Source organism: Natator depressus, chromosome 4, assembly GCF_965152275.1.
Source record: "Natator depressus isolate rNatDep1 chromosome 4, rNatDep2.hap1, whole genome shotgun sequence".
NCBI classification, from domain to species: domain Eukaryota; kingdom Metazoa; phylum Chordata; order Testudines; family Cheloniidae; genus Natator; species Natator depressus.
Window position 1 is genome coordinate 115,456,400 of NC_134237.1, and position 21,674 is coordinate 115,478,073.

At 41.6% G+C, this 21,674-nt stretch overlaps 1 protein-coding gene across 2 annotated transcripts in view; it reads left to right on the forward strand.

Annotated features, from left to right (window-relative positions):
* STK32B (serine/threonine kinase 32B) overlaps nt 1-21,674 on the forward strand; it is a 263,300-nt gene that overhangs the window by 223,357 nt on the left and 18,269 nt on the right. For both annotated transcript variants that reach the window (XM_074951701.1, XM_074951702.1), the window contains 4 exons: nt 1,233-1,349; nt 3,450-3,575; nt 16,303-16,434; nt 17,200-17,264. In XM_074951701.1, coding sequence (XP_074807802.1) covers nt 1,233-1,349; nt 3,450-3,575; nt 16,303-16,434; nt 17,200-17,264 — 440 coding nt within the window. The remainder of the gene's footprint in view (nt 1-1,232; nt 1,350-3,449; nt 3,576-16,302; nt 16,435-17,199; nt 17,265-21,674) is intronic.

Consider the following 21,674-nt stretch of genomic DNA (forward strand, 5'->3'; position numbering starts at 1 on the left):
GATGAGCCATGGTGTCACACCCTGGACCACAGGAGTGGTATTCCTCCCCTGACTATGAACAGACCTTCAGGCTGGTGCTTTATATTGTTCCCTGTCTGAGAATGGGGCATCAGTCAGTCATAGATGAAATAGTATGCAGTGGTGTTGTAGCTGTGTTGGTCCCAGGATATTAGAGATACAAGGTGGGTGAGGTAATATCTTTTATTGGACCAACTTCTGTTGGGGAAAGAGACAAGCTTTCCAGCTTACACAGAGCTCTTCTTCTGGTTTTTCACACCCCTGAGCGAGAAAGTTGAAGCGCTGTAAGGTGCCAGTGTAGTCACACCCTAACTCAGGGAGTTACTGCTAAATACAAGGTGGAACAGAGTGTTTAGCATAAGTAGTTAACACATATTTCAAGGGACCATTCAAGGTGTAGTGGCCCGTTGACACCCCTCCAATCATAGGGAGGAAAGGAAGGGAGGAGAGAAGCTGCTGGGGAGGTTGTTAGTGGGTTACAGATTGTTGTAATAAGCCATAAATGCGGTGACTTTCTTCTGTCCTTGATTTTTAGTGTCTAGCAAAGTTATGAATTTAAGCTCCCAGGCTCATCTTTTGAAAGTGTTGTGCAGGTTCCCTTTGGGGATGAGGACTGATAGGTCAGATATAGAATGAGCACTTTGTGAAAAGTGTTCATCCATAGGTGATGTGATGTTTTGTCTTTTATCATTTTTCCTGTGTGAGTTCTTTTGAGAGTGTAGTGATTGTCTGGTTTCACCCACATAGTCACTATTGGGGCATTTAGTGCACTTGATGACGCACATCACATGTTGTGATAGGGCTGTGTAGGACCCATGGATCTTCAAAGGTGTGTTGTGGGGCTGGGTGTTGATTATTGCAACAGTGGCTCATAAAATAACCTACATCTCACACAGATGGCTCCAGAGACAAAAATATTCATAAATCTAATTTCAACTGACCTTGAAAGCTTTCCCACTGACATAAATATTACAATATAAAATCTAAAAAAGATATAAAACCACTGTGTATTTCAGTTGATTAGTACCAAAGAAATGCACACGCAATCCATATGAGAAGGGTTAGCCTTTAAGATATTATAAGTCTTGTATGTTTAGAGAAACACTGTTTTCCAGTGTAAGCAATATTGAGTTCAGGAAAACAAAGATTTTGTATGCTCTGTTTATAACCTTCCTTATTGATTTTACATTGATATTATTTTAACTTTACCACAGAGGCCATACGAAATTCATTCAGCCACTCCAATTGATGAGATCCTCAACATGTTCAAGATAGAAAGAGTTCATTATTCATCCACATGGTGCAAGGGTATGATAGCATTGCTGAAAAAGGTAAGACAGTACAAGAGCTATTTGCACTTGCCTCCTCCCGCAAATAATCCAGTGGATATCCTTTAGGTAAGATACAGCTCATACAAGTATCAGGTTGTTTAAATCTCATGGATAGAGGGAAAGGTGCCTTTCCTTGGCCTTCTCTGAACAGCAGAGATGCAGCATTGTCTCTTATGAAGTTGGTTTATTATTGTTCTCATACCGGTCTGAAAGAACAGTTCAATTTATCTTTTAAATTACATTTTTATAAGGAATTTTAGTGTTCCTGAAACAGCCCTACAGACCAAGGACGTCTGTTTTCCACAGGTCCAGCAGTGGCACCTCCTGTGTTGCCCTGTTCTTGCCTCAGCCATAGTTTGGGGGCACCACGTTCTGCATTCCCATTCAGTTCTTTGCATCTCTGCTGAGATTGCCAGCAAAGTTACCCAGAAACCTAGGAACTGCCTCTCTCCTTGTGCCATGCTCCCATAATTGCAGCAGCAAAGGTTCTCAGGATGGAGCCTCCTCACTATGTAACCGGAAGCCACAGGCTGGACATTCTCCATGAATCCCCATGACACTGGAACTTGCTTTCCTCTGTCAGTCCACCTGAGCCCATATTTCCTCCTCTTCCAGTTATACTGCAAGGTATATCTTTGAGCAAGAATAGGGTTGCCAACTTTCAGACAAAACTGAACACCCTTTTCCTGCCCCGCCCCTTCCCTGAGGCCCCACCCCTGCTCACTCCATCCCCACTCCCTCTGTCACTCTCTCTCCCCAACCCTCGCTCACTCGCTCAATTTCACTGGGCTGAGGCAGAGGGTTGGGGTACAGGATGGGGTGAGGGCTCCAGCTGGGGGTGCGGGCTCTGGGGTGGGCCTGGGTCAGAGGGGTTTGGGGTACAGGAGGGGGCTCCAGGATGGGGGGGCAGGGCCGAGGTGTTCGGAGTGTGGGAGGGGGCTCTGGGCTGAGGCAGGGGGTTGGGGTGTGGGAGGGGGTATGGGCTGTGGCTGGAGGTGTGGGCTCCGGGCTGGGGCCAAGAGGTTTGTAGTGTGGGAGAGGGTTCCGAGCTGGGCCAGGGGGTTGGGAGGCAGGAGGGGGTGCGGGCTCCGGATGATGCTTACCTCGGGCAGCTCCCCAGAAGTGGTGACATGTTCCTTAGTTCCTAGGCACAGACGTGGCAACGTGGCTCTGCGTGCTGTCTTCGCAACTCCCTTTGGCCGCGGTTACCGGCCCCTGGGAACTGCGTAGCCAGCACTTGAGGCGGGGGCAGTGCATGGAGCCTCCCTGACTGTTCCTCTGCCTAGGAACTGAGGGACATGTCACTGCTTCTGGGGAGCCGCGTGGAGCCAGGTAGGGAGCCTGCCAGCCTCGCCAACTGGACTTTTAATGGACCAGTCAGCGGTGGTGACCGAAGCCATCAGGGTCCCTTTTTGACCAGGTGTTCTGTTTGAAAACTGGACACCCGGCAACCCGAAGCAGGAAGTGTTTTTAAATGTACCACTGGAGCACTGGGAGATAAATTACAGATTTATATTTGAGCAGTCTGGTTTTTGTTATATGGAGCAATGAGATGGTCAGTTTTCACTGTTGTCAGGGAGCTCACTGCAAAAACATATTATAATGAACTGAAAGAATACATGTAAGATGGCAAGTAGTGCCAAATTATGATGGGAAGGTTTTTTTCATCACTTGGACTCTTGTCCACTAGTAAATGGACTAGTGCTAATAACTCACTTCATGTTCTATAGGCCACTGAATAGCCCTCAGATGGTAATTACATTACCTTAATATTATATGCAGTGTTGTTGTAGCCATGTTGGTCTGAGGATATTAGAGAGACAAGCTGGGTGAGATAATATCTTACATTGGAACAATTTCTTTTGGTGAGAGAGACAAGCTTTCGAGGTACACAGAGCTCCTCTGCAGGTCTGGGAAATGTATTCAGATCATCACATAAGTTAATTTTTTTTAAATACTGGAACTTCTAAGAAGTATGAGATGGTTCTCCAAGCTTTTCCTAATTAAAAATGCTATTATCCACATTAGTAAGATGCATTTACTCTTCTTGAAATCTTTATGGCATACAGTGTCTTAGAAAATGCATTTTTTTGATCACAGCTCCTCACTAAGGACCCTGAGTGCCGCCTTTCAAGTCTTGCAGACATTCAGAGCTCTCCGTACTTAGCTGATATCAACTGGGATGCTGTTCTGGAGAAAGCTGTGACACCAGGCTTTGTTCCTAATGTGAGTCAATAGTCTAGTTAAACTAAATTTGCAAATCCCCTATCCAATTATCGCTGTCATTTTAACTGTTTACTAATAGACATTTGCATTTATTTCTCCAAGGAAGTTTCAGTGTTTTCCTCCTGATGCACATTCTAAATTGCATTCTGCTCTTGTTCACTTTGCTGTAACAGAGAGCAAAATTTCCATTAGGTTATTGGACAATGGTTGGAGTGGGCCTGTGCTGTGAGGTGGCACTGAGCATTCTCCCTCTCAGGTGCTTGGCTAGTTCTTGTTCACATGCTCTAGGTCAAACTGTTCACCATATGTAGGGTCAGGAATGGACGGGCTATCAAGAAGGCCAGGGCTTTACAAAGCAGTGAGCAAGCGACCAGGGAGCTTTGCAAACAGGGGCCGCTAACAGGGAGTTTCGAGAGGGAGTTCTCCAGGTGAAGGAGGAGCAAATATGGGACCCTTGAGGTAAGTGGCTGTCTGTAGTGTGTGTTTGTGTTTGGGGGTTACTTGCTGTGTGCTGAGCTTGTGTTTGTCTGTCTGTCTGTCTATCTGTTTGAAGGACCGTGTGCTGTGGCCGGCAGTTGGAAGCCGTGAGCTTCTAAACAAGGTTTGAAATCTAGAAGCCTCTGTTCATTGGCTAAGCCTTAGTCAGGGGGCAGGGATATCAAGAAGGCCAGGGCTTTATAAAGCAGTGAGCAAGCAACCAGGGACCACTAACAGGGAGTTTCGAGAGGGAGTTGGGAAGGGGAGTGGAAAGGGGGCGAGGTACACTTGCCATTCTTTAAAACTGTTAAACTAAACTATAATCAAAACTCCTTGATTTAAACAAAAACCCTATCGTTAACCTGGGTAGCTGTAGGAGAGCATGCAAGCAGAAGTCCAGCAGCAGAGTGGGGGCTATCCTGTTTATTGCACTCAGTGTAGCATGTATGATTACCTGCCCTGTGGGCAGATGGCGGATGAGTGCATTCGGTGCAAGGAGCTCCTGGCCCTCAGAGACCGTGTATGGGCTTTGGAGGCCAGGGTGGCGGAACTGGAGGAGCTAAGGGAGGCAGAGGTATGTTGATGAGGCTTTCTGGGACACTGTAGGTTTGTCCCACCTCCGGTCAGACAGCCCCTGTGCTGTTAAGGAGGATGAAAGGCCCAGAGAAGGAGAGCAGTCAACAGGAACAGAGGGAAACCTTCCCATAGTTGGGATCCTCCTTCCAGATGATGTTGGGGTATCCTCTTGCACTGAGGTTACCTCTCTGGGGGAGGGAACTCCAGTCATTAGGAAAAGGCAGGTGTTAGTAATGGGAGATTCAATCATTAGAAACATAGATAGCTGGGCTTGTGATGACTAGGAGCACCGTATGGTGACTTGCCTGCCTGGTGCGAAGGTTGCGGATCTCTCGAGGCATCTAGATACACTTATGTGTAGTGCTGGGGAGAAGCCGGTGGTCGTGGTACATGTAGGTACCAATGACATAGGGAAGGGTAGGAGAGACGTCCTGGAGGCCAAATTTAGACTGCTAGGAAGGAGACTGAAATCCAGGACCTCTATGGTGGCATTCTCAGAAATGCTTCCAGTTCTACACGCAGGGCCAGGTAGGCAGACAGAGCTTCAGAGTCTCAATGCGTGGATGAGATGATGGTATAGAGAGGAGAGGTTTATATTTATTGGGAACTGGGGAAACTTTTGGGATAGGGGGAGCCTATACAGGAAGGATGGGCTCCACCTAAACCAGAGTGGATCCAGACTGCTGGCACTTAACATTAAAAAGGTTGCAGAGCAGTTTTTAAACTAAGAGATGGGGGAAAGCCGATGGCTGCAGAGGCGGACAGAGACTTCTCTTAGAGGAGAGTCTATTGATAGAGATTGAAATAAAAATCTTAAATGAATCCACGTGTTCCATAGAATCTCTATGGATAGTAATTCCATGCTCTAATAAGAATATAACAGTAGGGATCTATTATCGACTACCTGACCAGGACAGCGATAGTGACAATGAAATGCTAAGGGAGATTAGAGAGGCTATCAAAATAAAGAACTCAATAATAGTGGGGGATTTCAATTATCCCCATATTGACTGGGTACATGTCACCTCAGGACGAAATGCAGAGACAAAATTTCTCGATACTTTAAATGACTGCTTCTTGGAGAAGCTGGTACAGGAACCCACAAGGGGAGAGGCAACTCTCGATTTAGTCCTGAGTGGAGCGCAGGATCTGGTCCAAGAGGTAACTATAACAGGACCGCTTGGAAATAGTGACCAAAATATAATAACATTTAACATTCCTGTGGTGGGAAGAACACCTTAACAGCCCAACACTGTGACATTTAATTTCAGAAAGGGGAACTATGCAAAAATGAGGAGGTTAGTTAAACAGAAATTAAAAGGTACAAGTGACGAGAGTGAAATCCCTGCAAGCTGCATGGACACTTTTCAAAGACACCATAATAGAGGCTCAATTTAAATGTATACCCAAATTAAAAAACACAGTAAAAGAACGAAAAAAGAGCCACCGTGGTTTAACAACCATGTCAAAGAAGCAGTGAGAGATAAAAAGATATCTTTTAAAACATGGAAGTCAAATCCTAGTGAGGTAAATAGAAAGGAGCATAAACACTGCCAAATTAAATGTAAAAATGTAATAAGAAAAGCCAAAAAGGAGTTTGAAGAACAGCTTGCCAAAAATTCAAAAGGTAATAACAAAATGTTTTTTAAGTACATCAGAAGCAGGAAGCCTGCTAAACAACCAGTGGGGCCCCTGGATGCTCGAGATACAAAAGGAGCACTTAAAGACTATAAAGTCATCGCAGAGAAACTAAATGAATTCTTTGCTTCAGTCTTCATGGCTGAGGATGTTAGGGAGATTCCCAAACCTGAGCCGTCTTTTGTAGGTGACAAATCTGAGGAATTGTCACAGATTGAAGTGTCCCTAGAGGAGATTTTGGAATTAATTGAGAAACTTAACAGTAACAAGCCACTGGGACCAGATGGCATTCACCCAAGAGTTCTGAAAGAACTCAAATGTGAAATTGCGGAACTATTAACTATGGTTTGTAACCTGTCCTTTAAATCAGCTTCTGTACCCAATGACTGGAAGATAGCTAATGTAACTCCAATATTTAAAAAGGGCTCTAGAGGTGATCCTGGCAATTACAGACTGGTAAGTCTAATGTCAGTACCAGGCAAATTAGTTGAAACAATAGTAAAGAATAAAATTGTCAGACACATAGAAGAACATAAATTGTTGCGCAAAAGTCAGCATGATTTCTATAAAGGGAGATCATGTCTTACTAATCTATTAGAGTTCTTTGAAGGGGTCAACAAGCATGTGGACAAGGGGGATCCAGGGGACATAGTGTACTTAGATTTCCAGAAAGCCTTTGACAAAGTCCCTCACTAAAGGCTCCAACGTAAATTAAGTTGTCATGGGATAAGAGGGAAGATCCTTTCATGGATTGAGAACTGGTTAAAGGACAGGGAACAAAGGGTAGGAATAAACGATAAATTTTCAGAATGGAGAGGGGTAACTAGTGGTGTTCCCCAATGGTCAGTCCCAGGACCAATCCTATTCAACTTATTCATAAATGATCTGGAGAAAAGAGTAAACAGTGAGGTGGCAAAGTTTGCAGATGATACTAAACTGCTCAAGATAGTTAAGACCAAAGCAGACTGTGAAGAACTTCAAAAAGATCTCACAGAACTAAGTGATTGGGCAACAAAATGGCAAATGAAATTTAATGTGGATAAATGTAAAATAATGCACATTGGAAAAAATAACCCCAACTATACATACAATATGATGGGGGCTAATTTAGCTACAACTAGTCAGGAGAAAGATCTTGGAGTCATCATGGATAGTTCTCTGAAGACGTCCATGCAGTGTGCAGCAGCACTCAAAAAAGCAAACGGGATGTTAGGAATCATTAAAAAAGGGATAGAAAATAAGATGGAGAATATCTTATTGCCCTTATATAAATCCATGGTACGCCCACATCTTGAATACTGCATACAGATGTGGTCCCCTCATCTCAAAAAAGATATACTGGCATTAGAAAAGGTTCAGAAAAGGGCAACTAAAATGATTAGGGGTTTGGAACAGGTCCCATATGAGGAGAGATTAAAGAGGCTAGGACTTTTCAGCTTGGAAAAGAGGAGACTAAGGGGGGATATGATAGAGGTATATAAAATCATGAGTGATGTGGAGAAAGTGAATAAGGAAAAGTTATTTACTTGTTCCCATAATATAAGAAGTAGGGGCCACCAAATGAAATTAATGGGCAGCAGGTTTAAGACAAATAAAAGGAAGTTCTTCTTCACACAGCGCACAGTCAACCTGTGGAACTCCTTGCTGAGGAGGTTGTGAAGGCTAGGACTATAACAGGGTTTAAAAGAGAACTGGATAAATTCATGGAGGTTAAGCCCATTAATGGTTATTAGCCAGGATGGGTAAGGAATGGTGTCCTAGCCTCTGTTTGTCAGAGGGTGGAGATGGATGGCAGGAGACAGATCACTTGATCATTACCTGTTAGGTTCACTCCCTCTGGGGCACCTGGCATTGGCCACTGTCGGTAGACAGTATACTGGGCTGGATGGACCTTTGGTCTGACCCAGTATGGCCTTTCTTATGTTCTTATCCTTTCAGCAAAAGTGTACAGTGCATGGGCATTGCACAGCTTCTAGCAACGAGCGTAAAAGAGCATAACAGTTGTAGCTAAAAGAGCACTTTCAAGCAAATTGAGAAGGGGCTGGGAGAAAAACAGCCCATCTAACCTGTTTTAGGAAATGATGGATGAAATTCACTCTTAGCAACACACCCACAGAGCCAGAACATTTTGCCTCCATATGGGTACAGCAGAAGAGCGTTGGAAGGTGAGCTCTATCCTCACCAAACCAGGGCCAGGATGCAGGACACCTTCCCTCCTACCCACAGCTTCTGCTCCAGCCTAGGGTCTGGGATAATGGCCACGGCCACTCCACACCAGTTGTGCAAGGTACCAGATGCATGGACCCTCCCCTGACCAACGCCTAGATCCTCCCTGGCTCAATCCCAAAGCAGACTCTTCAGGGCCAGCACAGAAGCCATGTGTGTGAGACACAAGGAGAGTACAGGCACCCCTTCCAGCCATTCAGCTGGTCCCCCTCAACCTTATGCAGTCTCTGTGCAGGGTTTGCCTTGCACCAGTCCTTCGTACCAGGAGTGGATTCTTTTGACAAGAAGTTCAGCTCAACTACTCAAAACCTAAAGATTACCTCCATTCCTTATATTTTCAATGCTGCACATAATGTTCTCTTAAACCAGCACTTACTTTTAAGTCACTGAGCCAAATTCAGCCCTAGTGTGAGCAACACAAGTCCTTTGGCTTACATGAGGGTGGAATTTGGACCAGTAAAAAAACTTATAATAAATTTTGAAGGGGTCAGATGCATGCTATCTGACCTTAAGAACATGCATTACCACAGACGTGATTATCTTCACAGGTACATGCTAATACAAAAGCAAAGCAAATGGAAATATTTGGCTTTTTTTTTTTTTACCTTTTATTGATAAATCCAAAATACATACGTCTATTTAATCACAGTTGCTAAAACAACACACTGATTGCAAGTAGCCACTTCCAGTCATAATGTGGAAAAAAAGATGAAATACAGAGTTTTTGAGATTAAAAAGAATCTAAAACGTTTTGGGATTCAAATAGGACAAGTAACATACCATACAGGACACCTCTAAATCCAATTGTCCTTTCTTATTCTGACATAATGATTATTGTTACTGCAGCGTAAAGTCAGAAATCACAAAATGAGATATCAAAATCTTACATAAATTATCTTTCGAATCATCCTCATAGATATCAGTATTTATCAATTGGGCAGATAACAATATTTAGCTTAATTTAATTGTTAAATCATAATTATTTTCTTGTTAACTGAGATGTAATTTTGATGAACAAAATGTATAATCTCAGCTGTAGGAAACAATAGTCTCTTTCTCTGAGCCTGCTGATACACATAGAAATATATTAATCCTTTGAATTTGGAATGTAGCAGTATCCTTTCCCCCCGTATCGGATTTATTAATTTCCCGTAGTCAATAAATGGTGAAAAATTAGGTTGATAACTTGCAGACTGGATTTCATGAGGGACGTAGTTAGAGATCCCTTATCAGGGATTTGAAATTATCTGAGTATATAACAAGGAGAACTGAAATCACTACTTGAGTTTACAAATATGAACAGAGTTGTGCAATTCCTCTCCCGCAGATACAGCTAAAAACTTAATACATGAACATTACAAACATTAGTATAGTTTTCAGCTGTCCTGTTTAAGAGCAAGTTACAGATCCTGAGTTGGTGGAAAATGTCATAGCTCCACTGAAGTCCACTTATGACTTCGATGGAACAGTGACAAATTACATCAGCTGGAGATCTGCCCCACGGTCCCTATTAAGACACTAACTAAGGCTGGGGTCTTGCAAATACTTATGCATATGAATAACTTTGCAGATGTGAATAGTCCCATGGAACTCAAAGTTACTCATGAATGTATTGACAGAATCGGGGTCAACATTTTGCACCAAAGCACTTTAGGTGCCTAAAAATTTCATGCACCTAAGTTTGAAAATTTCACTCCTAGTTCTTTTTTATTTTCCACAGTTTTTTACTTCTCTTTAACTTTAATATATATTTGGCAGATTTCGGGGGTTTTTGGTGGGGGGGAGGTTCCTCACTAATTAAGATCTTTTTGAGGGCACCTTATCTGTCTTGTTTTCAAGAGAGTTGAGACAAGTTTCCAAACCTTCTGCTGCAACAAAAAGTTATTTAAAAGTAATTTGAGAGGCAGATGTAGAAGCTAATTGTTTGGTACTGTTTCTCAGACAACTGAACCGCCTCCATAATTGTAGTTGATTTCAGAGAAGGTGATGGTGGCTGTGAAACAAGAGGGACTCCTGTTCACAATTTCCATCCTATTTGGAAACACTGATGTGTCTGCCATTAAAAATGCATCACCCTATTGTATTTTGGTTTGGTTTGTCTATGTCTAGCAGGCATTGCATACATACAATGTACCTGGTTTTTTTTCTGATCAGAGCCGAAAAGAAAGCAATATAATAGACATCAAGATGCAAAATCATTCCAATGCTAACATTGTCTGAATATGGTCTTCCCATAGAAGGATAAAAAAAATTCCTGTCCATCAAAGGTCAAAACATTTTTAAAGGGGAAAAAACCATAATCCTCCACTACTACAAGTAAAACAATTTCCCTAGCTAAAACACCAACTCTCATTGGCATTTGGAGCCACTCTTAGAAAAAGATTCTTCAATTTACAAAGGCACATTAAGGGGGGGGAAAACCATTATACCAGATGTAACTAATTCAGATAACAGCGAAAACTAATTCAGAATAGAAACTCCAAGTCTAGGGTTAGGAGTTAAAAGAACACCCTTCCGATTAGTTACAAGGGAATATAATGAAATACACTTCTCCAATTAAAGGAAGAGAGAAGTAAAACTGCACTCAGATACTCTCAGGCCTAGTTAAAGATTCAGTTAAAAGCTTTGCCAGAGGCTTCAGGCTAGTTGCTTATATAGCGGGGTTCGCTCCACTCTGTTGAACATGTGTATGAGGTCGTTAGGAAGACTAGTGAAGAGGTAGGTGTCACAGTGCCTTTGTGATAACACCACCCTACTTTATGTCTTCATCTTGTCTGACTAAATGATCAGAGGACTGGACTGATGGAAAGGTGTTTTCCCTGGAATTTGCTCCCCTTACCCTATCCTCCCACTGACTCTGGCAGAACCCAGATTAGTTAACTTTTGGGGCACACAACAAATCTCATCTTGTTTTCCAGGCTTTTGGTGATGGTTTGAGGACTGTGGGTGTTTTGATGTGGGGGGGGAACTATTTATTATTAGGGTAGAGTTTACTTTACTCTGGGTGCTTTTACTCAGCACTCCCATGTGCATGTACACAATACTCTTGCCACTTTCCAGATACAAATGGATTTTGTTCCCGCAAGGCCCATGATGGGAGGGAGAGGGACATGAAATTTCACCCTATATATATTTGGTTTTCCTGTTTTGAAAGCATTATGTCAGAAGGGGCTATACTGTTGTTGTTTCACCATCATGTGGGCTTCTTTCTAGTCATCTGCTGGCAGTGTCAAGCCCTGTATTTCTCTTAGACATTTTCCTTGTTTAGTATTAAATGTTGGAGTAATCAGTCAAGAAGGTAATTTTAAATGTAATTTTTATTTTCAATAGCCTTCAAAATTACAGAAAGAAAATTTCTCAAATGCTGGAACAAGTCTCTAAACTATATAACCTGAAAAAGAAAGTGGTGTTTGAAAAAAATAAGAATGCATTTTATTTATAAAGTGCTCTAATCTAGAGGCATCCATAAAAAACAGCAACATAGTGATTGCTACAGACTCCAGCAGAACTTATATTTGAACTAAATATATTTTGAGGGTATCTTAAGATGTAGATATGCCATACTCATACTAATAATTAAACAACAGAAAACATTATAGGAAGGAGGATAGTAAACTGACCTAGAAAATTAACCCTTGCATCTGGGGACACAAACAGCTATATCAATGAATCTGTAATGGGCTAGGTCATAGAGGTCTTTTAGTGTCTGTTGGCGTGAGGGGAGGAGGGGTCCTCCACCACAGAATCATAGTTTAGGTCTGGAAAGGACCTCAACAGGTCATCTAGTTCAATCCCCTGCACAGAGGCAGGGCTAAGTATTATCTAGACCATCCTTGACAGGTGCTTGTCTAACCTGTTCTTAAAAACTTCCAGTGATGGAGATTCCACAACCTTCCTAGATAATTTGTTCCAGTGCTTAACTACCCTGACAGGAAGTTTTCCCTAATGTCTACTCTGAATCTCTATTGCTGCAATTTAAGCCCATTACTTCTTGTCCTGTCCTCAGAGGATAAGGAGAACTATTTATTACCCTTTTCTTTAGTTTATAACAACCTTTTATGTACTTTATGTATGTACTTTATGTATGGGATCAGATGATTAACAACAGACTGCTGATTGGACACCACTGAGTATAAAGCTTCCTCTTCCTGATCCCTTGCTGAGCACCTAGTTGCTAGGCTTGTGGCTACCTAGACCTCTGAGAGCAAGTCCTTGCCTGGTTCCTGCTAACTTGCCTTGTTCCTGTCTCCTCACCCTTACCATCATTGTTGATGCTGGTGTTGACCCTTTGGGTGGCCACAGCCTTGACTCTTCTCCTGGCTCTGGCCACTAGATCCTACAGCCCACTTTATGGCCCTGACACTTACAGAGAGAAAAGGGAACCTATAAATAAACCTAAACCCCAGATAGGGTTTGCTTTATGCATAATCTGGACCTCCTGTGAACTTTCTCTCCTGCGATTCAGACCTCAGGATAGTGTCAGCAGAGGAAAAGGTATCGTGTGTGAAAGACACTAGCTGACACCTTGTTTGTTTATTCTCTGCTTGATATGATCAAATTACTTTAGATCTTGCATGTGCACCACAAACTCAGATTCGGGGTGCAGAACTCATTTTAAAATATGCAAGTGAAATGTGTAGAAAAGGAGACAAATTAATCAGCTTATTCAGTGGTGCTAGAAACTAAGCTGGACAAAAAAGGCAAAAAAAATTGTTGAAAATGTGTCATTTTGTCATTGTTCACAATGGGATCTACTGGGTGCTGAGCACTCTGGAAAATCAGGCTTTTCATACCTCAAAAGGTATTGTAAGGATTCCACATCCAAACATTACAGTGATTTTAACTATATATATATATATATATAAAAACAGGCAAGTCTAAATAAGCCCGAGAAGGAAGAGGAGCACTTCATTGTCACAAGTAGGTGTCAGTCAGTCCTTGAGATGCTAAAAAGGAACTGCCATTAGTTAAACTGGTTAGTCTCTAAGGTGCCACAAGTACTCCTTTTCTTTTTTCTTTTTACGAATACAGACTAACACGGCTGTTACTCTGAAACCTGGATTTACATGAGCTCTTTGAATTAAGTCTATGAATTCTTGCTGAAATCCACAGACACAGATACACACACACACACACACTTCTCCAAAAGAATCACTGTATGACTATTTTACCTTGTCCGGTAGTAAATCAGCACATGAACTGGGAGGTGAGGATCTGTTCAGCCAAGAGCTGTGACTGTTAAAAACTTCACGGGCTCAAACAGACCTTAGGTACACAATGCGTGGGAACATGCAAAGCCATTTTTGACCCATGTTTGTTAGGTCAGCTTACAATGATCAGTTTGTTCCTCTAGACAATTTGTATGGTAAGGAAGGACTGTCAGATTTGAGATGGTTTGCATAATCCTAGGGTCAACATGATTGTCAACAGAGCTAACTAAAAGGTCATAGATAGGACAGGACACTTCAGGTGTTTTCTACATTCCTATACTTCAGTATATGAAACAGTTTAGCACACAGAATATTCTGCTCCCAGAGAGAGAGAGAGTCAGATATTGTTGTTTTTTTAAATAACCAGTGACTTTTTTCAGTTATATTTTTTTTAAGTTTATATCAATGGTTTTTTTGCTATTGGCCTTTGGGATCAGTTTGTTTGTTTTTACATCCTGTCATATTTTCGGTTGTTTACAAAACTGAAAATGCCCAGAAGCTGGGATTTTTCCTCCTTTTGTCATCCTTTTCTTCCCACAGCTGTGCAATGGAAGGTTCATGCCTGCAGCTCTAAAGTCCTGATGCCAAAAAAGCTTCTTCCAATAGCAACATCTGAGTCTCTGGATGACTCCTACTTAGAATTTATTGAGTAATTTTATGTTCAAAGCTCTGCACAGACATTCATTAATTAACTTTCACACCTCTATGAGGTGAGCATGGTCAGGGTTATCCCTATTTTACATGTGGGGGAAAAAAACAGAGATGACGTGACTTTCTCAAGGACAAACAGCTACTGAGTAGCAGAGCCAGGATCAGAACTGACTAGTTCCTGAATCCCAGCACTGTGTCCATTCCACCAGATGACAGCACTAGAGCTAGTCGAGATTCTTTGACCATTTTTTTCTCCTAGCAAAATATCATTCTGTCGAAATTGACATTTTCCCCAGGAAAATGTCAATCTCAACCAAGATTTTTGATGTTCTGATCAGGAGAATGAAAATTAAAAAAAACCCAACAACTTGTTTTGACATGTTACATCATTTCACTTTTCATATTGAAAATGTCCAAAAAATCCATTTTGACATTTCTGATTACCAAATTTTCAGAATTTTTAATTTTGTGAAAATTTTGACATTATGACTTTTCATTCTAATTCAGAATGGAAAATAATTTCAAAATCTCAATTTCCCACAGAAGGAAAAGTCTGCATTAACTTTCATGCTAAAGTCCTACAGGGCTGCTACTCTGAAACATCCCACTCTCAGTTACAGTCGTGTGAATCTGTAGTAACGTCACTGGAGTCGCTCCAGTTTTACACCTGGGTCGCTGAAAATGCAATCTACCCATTTATAATTTTACTCTTAATCTTTCCTGCTGATTTATTCACTGGCTACTCTGCTGCTTGTGTTGTGCTGCAGCAATAGAATGGCTCTCGGCTCACGCTGGCCCTGTTTCAGCAAGGTAGTTCAGCGTATGTATGTTTCTAAACAATTTGGCTTCCGTAGGACTGCTCGCATGCTTAAGTACCTTGTTCAAGCAGAGCCACTTTCACTGGATGGAAATAGATTCCCTCTTGCTAAAAGTCGGTCCATTTAGTGCTCTTGATTTATGAGAAAGGGCCATAAATAAGCGGATTCCACTCCAACTGAAGCTAATGTCAAACCAGGAGCCTGGTCTACCCTATGTTTTCCCAGCATAGCTGTGCCAGCAAAATCCCTAGCAGAGCTGTAATTATGCCAGAAAAACTGTCCTTTTGACAGGATAAACTTATTTTGTTCAGGAAACTGGTTTAACCTATATCCACAAAAGCACTCTTTTGCCAGTATAAGCTGCGTCTCCACAAGGAGGGTTTGCCAGTATAGTTACAGCTTTCTGGCATAGACAAGGCCCGTCATTGATAGCAACAGGAGCAGGCCCCGATACTGAATTTAAGTCTGTTGGCACCACATTCTCTGTAGCAAATTAAAAGATCTTCCATGTGGGGGAAAAATATTAAAGCTCTTCATGAAGTGTTCAGGGCATAGCATAGGATTTTAGCCACAATTCCCAGCATCACGGCGGGGAGTCCTGTAGTTAAACTGACACTCAGCTCTTGGAAAAATCTATCAGCGTATATGTTTTCTGCACAAGCAATGCCTCTGAATCACTTCCTGGCCTTGCCTCATTTCTGAGGTTATCTTAACAAAGTGGAGAAAACTCTGCATTCATTGGGTTAGACTCCTCACTGTTACAATGGTGTAAATCTGGAGTAACTTCATTGGAGTCACTCCAGATTTACACAAAAAGAAGTTACTCCAGATTTACACTTGTATAAGCAAGAAGAGAAGCTAACCATTTATAATTTTTTATGTTTCTATGTTTTACTCTATCGTTTAAACTGTGAACTTCATTACTGGAAATGAAGGTTACAGTTTCTGTTTCACAGCTGGTATGCTTAAAATCGGCCAAATATATTGGGTTTCTGTAGAGTTACATCGGGAATGAATTTTGCCCCTATGCATGGTCCCTTCTGGCCTTTGTATCTATTGAACTAATATTGAACAAGCAAACAAAAGACATAATGGTATTCTGAAAAATAACTTTGTACCCTTTTGTAACAGAAAGGAAGACTGAATTGTGACCCTACATTTGAACTAGAAGAAATGATTTTAGAGTCCAAACCTCTTCATAAAAAGAAAAAGCGACTTGCAAAAAACAAATCCAAAGATGGAGCAAAAGAAAGCTGTTCACTGGTAAGTCATGGACTATGGGTGTCGTCATTTCCATTCTTTGAAGGATTTGATCAATCGAGTTCAGTTTTAGTATTTCTGGTCCCAATGTTGGTTAATCTGCAGTCCCAAAACACCTCCAAAACAAGGCACAAAGCAACGATTTATTTCAGTCATGAAAATAATTTGAGCAACTTTAAGATTTAAAATGCTGAAATATACACCTTTAAAGTAAGAAAATTGCTGCCAATTGGCAAATGCACTTCCCACACATGGATGGAAGAAGTCAGAAGGAGTACTTATCTGCAGCTGGTACTGAGGATGACAAATGTGCAGCACACGAGCTGCATGTTTATAAAAGTTTTAAGGAAAGTCTAAAAGATTTTTCTCCTCTTTACCAGTCTTGATTTATGCATCCCACATCTAAAGGCTCTTTGTATAAAGATCCTAAACTTTGCAAGGAGATAAAAAGTAATCATTTTCCAGGCTCAAATTTTCAATGCAATGATGTTTTATACATTCTGTTGCTGCGTCAGGTGGTTTTGAACGCTCACACATTGTATTCGTCTTAGAGCCATTAGACTTTAAAATGTTCAAACATTCCTTAAAGGTGAATATCTTCCTTTAAAAAAATTCTGACAGCACAATATATACAGCTTGGAGAATCTGGAAAATGCCTCTTGTTCCTATTAATTTGTAAGTTGTTTTGTTCAACACAGGTTCTATTGTTGTGATTTTGTGTACAATTTTCTGTCTCATATAATCAACATATTCATGCTGTTTTTAAAGAATGTACACCTGCAGCAGTGCTTGGAAACTGTGAGGAAAGAATTCATCATATTCAACAGAGAAAAGTAAGTGCATTCCTTAAATGCCCATTTAACATACACAGCTGAAATTAATTTCAAAAGGAGGAGGATTCCATGTCCCCCCCCCCCTCAGTCTTAACAAAAATGATTAATGATCACACCAGGGTGAGTTAAAAGCCCTTACATGAAATAAAAGGCTAGACTTTCATTGATTTCCCTGCTGTACTGTCTGTGGTGTAGCAATTTTCTTATTCTTCTGTCTCTGAAAACAAGCAGAATGCTTACAGTGAATGTGTGGTAGAAAGAAGAGGTAAATGTCACTGGCGGTCTCCAGAGAAGCAGTTAACAATTAAGCAAAAGGACTATTATACAAGTAGAACAAAGTCAAAAGAGGTGATAACTCATGAAATTTTAATGAAGTAAGCCGCAGTGTTGCAATGTGGATATTCTTTGTGTACTTGCCCTCCAAAAACCAAGACTCCTTTACTTCTTTTCATCATAACTCAACATTCAGAGAAAAGTGATACCTCTTTACAGCTGGCAGGCATGCCTTAGTGGTCTAAGCATTAGCTAGAACCACTGGAAACAGGTTTGAATCCCAAGAGGGTAGACACCCTCCTTTGTCCTAATAATACATTGGATTCCATGTAGTTTACTGTGTGGGGGGTCTTTTGAATATAACCATAGAAATTGTAGACCTTGACATTAAAGATCCCATGGCAATTTTCATAAGAGAAATGGATTACCCCAGTCTCCTTAGCCAAATTTTCCTTTCCCCTGATCTCACTGTTTTGAGTATCAGAGGGGTAGCTGGGTTAGTCTGGATCTGTAAAAGCGGCAGAGTCCTGTGGCACCTTATAGACCAACAGACATGTTGGAGCATAAGCTTTCGTGGGTGAATACCCACTTCGTCGGATGCATGTATTCAACGAAGTGGGTATTCACCCACCAAAGCTTATGCTCCAGTACGTCTGTTAGTCAATAAAGTGCCACAGGACTCTTTGCCTGTTTTCAGTAGTTTCATCTGAAAGTGTCATTAGGCCAGAGAGAGAGCATGCACAAGGATGAATCTGTAGCTTGATGTCACAGATCCACAGGATCGCTGCAATGCACCCAATTTTGGAACAGTCTCAAGGAGGAACCCTTCAGTGTGCCAGACCCTATAGGGGGTCTCACTTTTCCTCCAGGGTAAGCCAGGCAGCTTCACTGCCTCCTTGGACTGCACCTCTGAGCCTTCAGCACTCCTGCTTCACACTGTGAATTGCATTCAGCGAGTCTAACTGAGGTAGACTCCTGGTAGATGCTTGTATACTTTTCATGGGTTAATGCACCTCACCAAGCATTTGCAGTGACATTCAAACAGAATTGTCAAAACAGGCAGATTTATTAACTGGAACATGGCATAGGAAGACCTTAAGGTAGTATACAGAACTGAAGGTTAAAGCATAATCCATCCTGGTTAGCCCAGAGCCCAGACAAGCTGTTCCCTTTGTTCAAGATCTCTGTCTCTCCATCTGACCTCCATGGTCAGATTCCAGGGGAGAGCCCCGACTCCTTCCAGCAGCCAACTCTTATCCCCACCTCATACCTCTCCAATTTTTTGTTCTCCAGCTGGGGACTGTTGGGCAGCATCCCTGCTGAGAGGTGGGGAAATCCAGATCCCTCTGGGTTGTTGGTTATTAGGTGTCAATGACAGTTGGGTTTGCCATTGTTTTCTCAAGTGTTCCCTTGATATGGGGACTAAAGCCCAGATTGCTAGGTGACACTCACATCTATGTCTCTTAGCATGCCCGGAGAGCAAACTGTCCTACTGTGCAATAGTGTGGCATAAAGGGGAAACCGAGGCACACATAAATCTCATAAAAGTATCACAAAAAATCCCCACTTTGTCACACCTAGTGGTTAGACCAGTCACTCCGGAGGTAGGAGACCCAGGATCCACTCCCCAATTCTAATAACTGTACTTTAAAAATTATTTATTTGAAACAGCTTCAACAGGAGAAATTGAGGGATCTCTACATCAGAATATCCTATAGCCCAGTGGTTAGGGCACTCACCTGAGAAGTGGTAGATCCATATTCAAATTATTTTCCCCCTCAGGAAGTGGAGGGACTTGCATTGGGGGTCTCCCAGAGCCCAGGTGAGTACGCTAACCACAAGGCTAAACGTTATGAGGGAGTCCTCCTCCCAGCTGTTTTGTGAGAGTTTACTTGCAGGTACCTGATCCAGTAGGTGAGTTTTGAGCACACTTACCAGATCGGGCCCTGCAGACATGGTTTGTGCATCACTTTCGGGCTTAGATATCCAGATGCCTAGAGTGAGGCTTCGGTGCACATGCTCAGAGACAGAATCACGGGTGCCTAGGGAACTTTTATTGCAAAACATTAGGTGCAGAGCAGGGGTAGGCACCTACAGTGTTCTGCGGCAGCTGGACAGAAGTTTTGTGAATCCTGGTAGGGCCAGATTCTGGAATTTAGGCACATAAGGTGGCAGTTAGGCAAGTAAGTCCCCTTGCGATTCCAATCCCTAGTCTCTACGCCCCCCTCCCCTTCCCCCCCATATTTAGAGTCATAGTCTCTGGGTGGATACCAATGTATCTATTCCAGGATCATACATTAGAGGAGCCCAAAATGTAGTAATTTCACAGATCATATATGATTGATTGTTAAGGTTTGTTACAGGAACAAAAAATAAAAGCCATACTTACAGTATGGGGGACTCTCTCCTGGGAAGCTGTGACTGTGGAAAGGACACGGGGTCATGATGGAAAATTAGCTGAACATGAGCACCCAGTGCGATGCTGCAGCCAAGAGAGTTAATGTGATCATTGAATACAAACAGGAATATCAAGCAGAAGCAGGGAGGTTATATTACTTTTGCATTTGGCACTGGTGCCCTGTGTCCATTTCTGGCGTCCACAACTCAAGAAGACATTGATGAATTGGAGAACATTCAGGAGAACAATTAAGGGACTGGAAAACATGCCTTATAGTGCAAGACTTAAGGACTTCAGTCTTTTTAGCATCACAAAGAGAAGGTTAAGGGGTAACTTGATCACAGTTTATAAGTACCTACCTGGGGAACAGAAATCTGATAGCAGACTCCTCTTCAGTCTAACCAACAAAAGAATAACAAAAGCCAATGGACGTTAAAGATTAGACAAATGTAGACTTGAAATATGGTGCATATTTTTAACTGTGAGGGTAATTAACCATTGGAACAACTTACTGAGAGTTGTGGTAGATTCTCCATCACTGGCCATTTGTAAATCACAATTGGATGTTTTCCTAAAAACTGTGGACTAGTTCAAACAGGAATTGATTCATAGGTCAGACTAAATGATCACAGTGGTGCCTTCTGGCTTCATAATCTAATCTGTGAATGTATGATTTGCAAAATTCTACTGGAGAGCTACTTGTGGTGAGTAATTCCTTTTTACTTGACTTTATTTCATCAGCCTGAAAATCCTTATTTTTTTATCAGCCCATAGATGATAGCTATTTTAATTCTTGCATGTCATGAAAAACAATGACTGAAAAGACTAAATGTTAGACAGACTGTGAGATGGGTGAGTAAACAACAGAGAAAGGAGTAAATTCACTAGAAGAAAAGGAAAATTCTGGAGCGCATCTGCTGTCAATCAAATTATCATGTGTTTCAGTCATTGGTTGATTGGCTTGACCATGTAAAGGGGAGAGACCCACATGTAGGTCTGCAAGAGGCCCTACGTTGTTCTAAGTTAATTGAGAGTATTGTTTTGTTTTACTTTCAGCACTGAATTGCATTAGGGCTTCATGTACTTTTCAGAGAACAAGGAAGTTAAATTAAGTTGATAACAGTGAGGAGAGATCAGATTTTGAAACAGAAAGTGAATTAAAGTTTGTGTGAACAGAATCAAAGCAATGACATACAGGAAAGAACAGAGCACAAAGAGAGTAAATCAGCATAGTCCTCAAGATGACTTTCTTCAGAGATTTCCAAACAATGCATTTCCAGCCAGTTTACTGACCCAGATCTTTCAAACCTGCTTGGTTTGAATCTAGTTCTTGTGGTTAGCCACAGATGATGACAGACATAAAATCTTCCTATACGTGCAATATCAGATACTATGTGACCATATTACCCATCGTCACCACTTCCATCCATCCATCATCATTTTTTTCTATCTTCTCATTCTTCCCCTTACTACCCTTGTTTAAATTCATAATCAATTGCAGCAGTAAGTGCTGGTACTGCTACATCATACATAGGTAACTCACCACTGTTTCTTACATGACTATGCATTTTTCTATCGGTTTCTTTGCACACAGCAGAACTGCCTTTATAATTCATCTGTTTGAAAATATTTGGTTATTACCTCAGGTGAACCTTCACTATAAAAAGCCAAATTCTGCTGTGACTTAAACCTTCTGCCTCATTTACCTCAGTAGCATTGAAACAGGTATAAATCAGGTC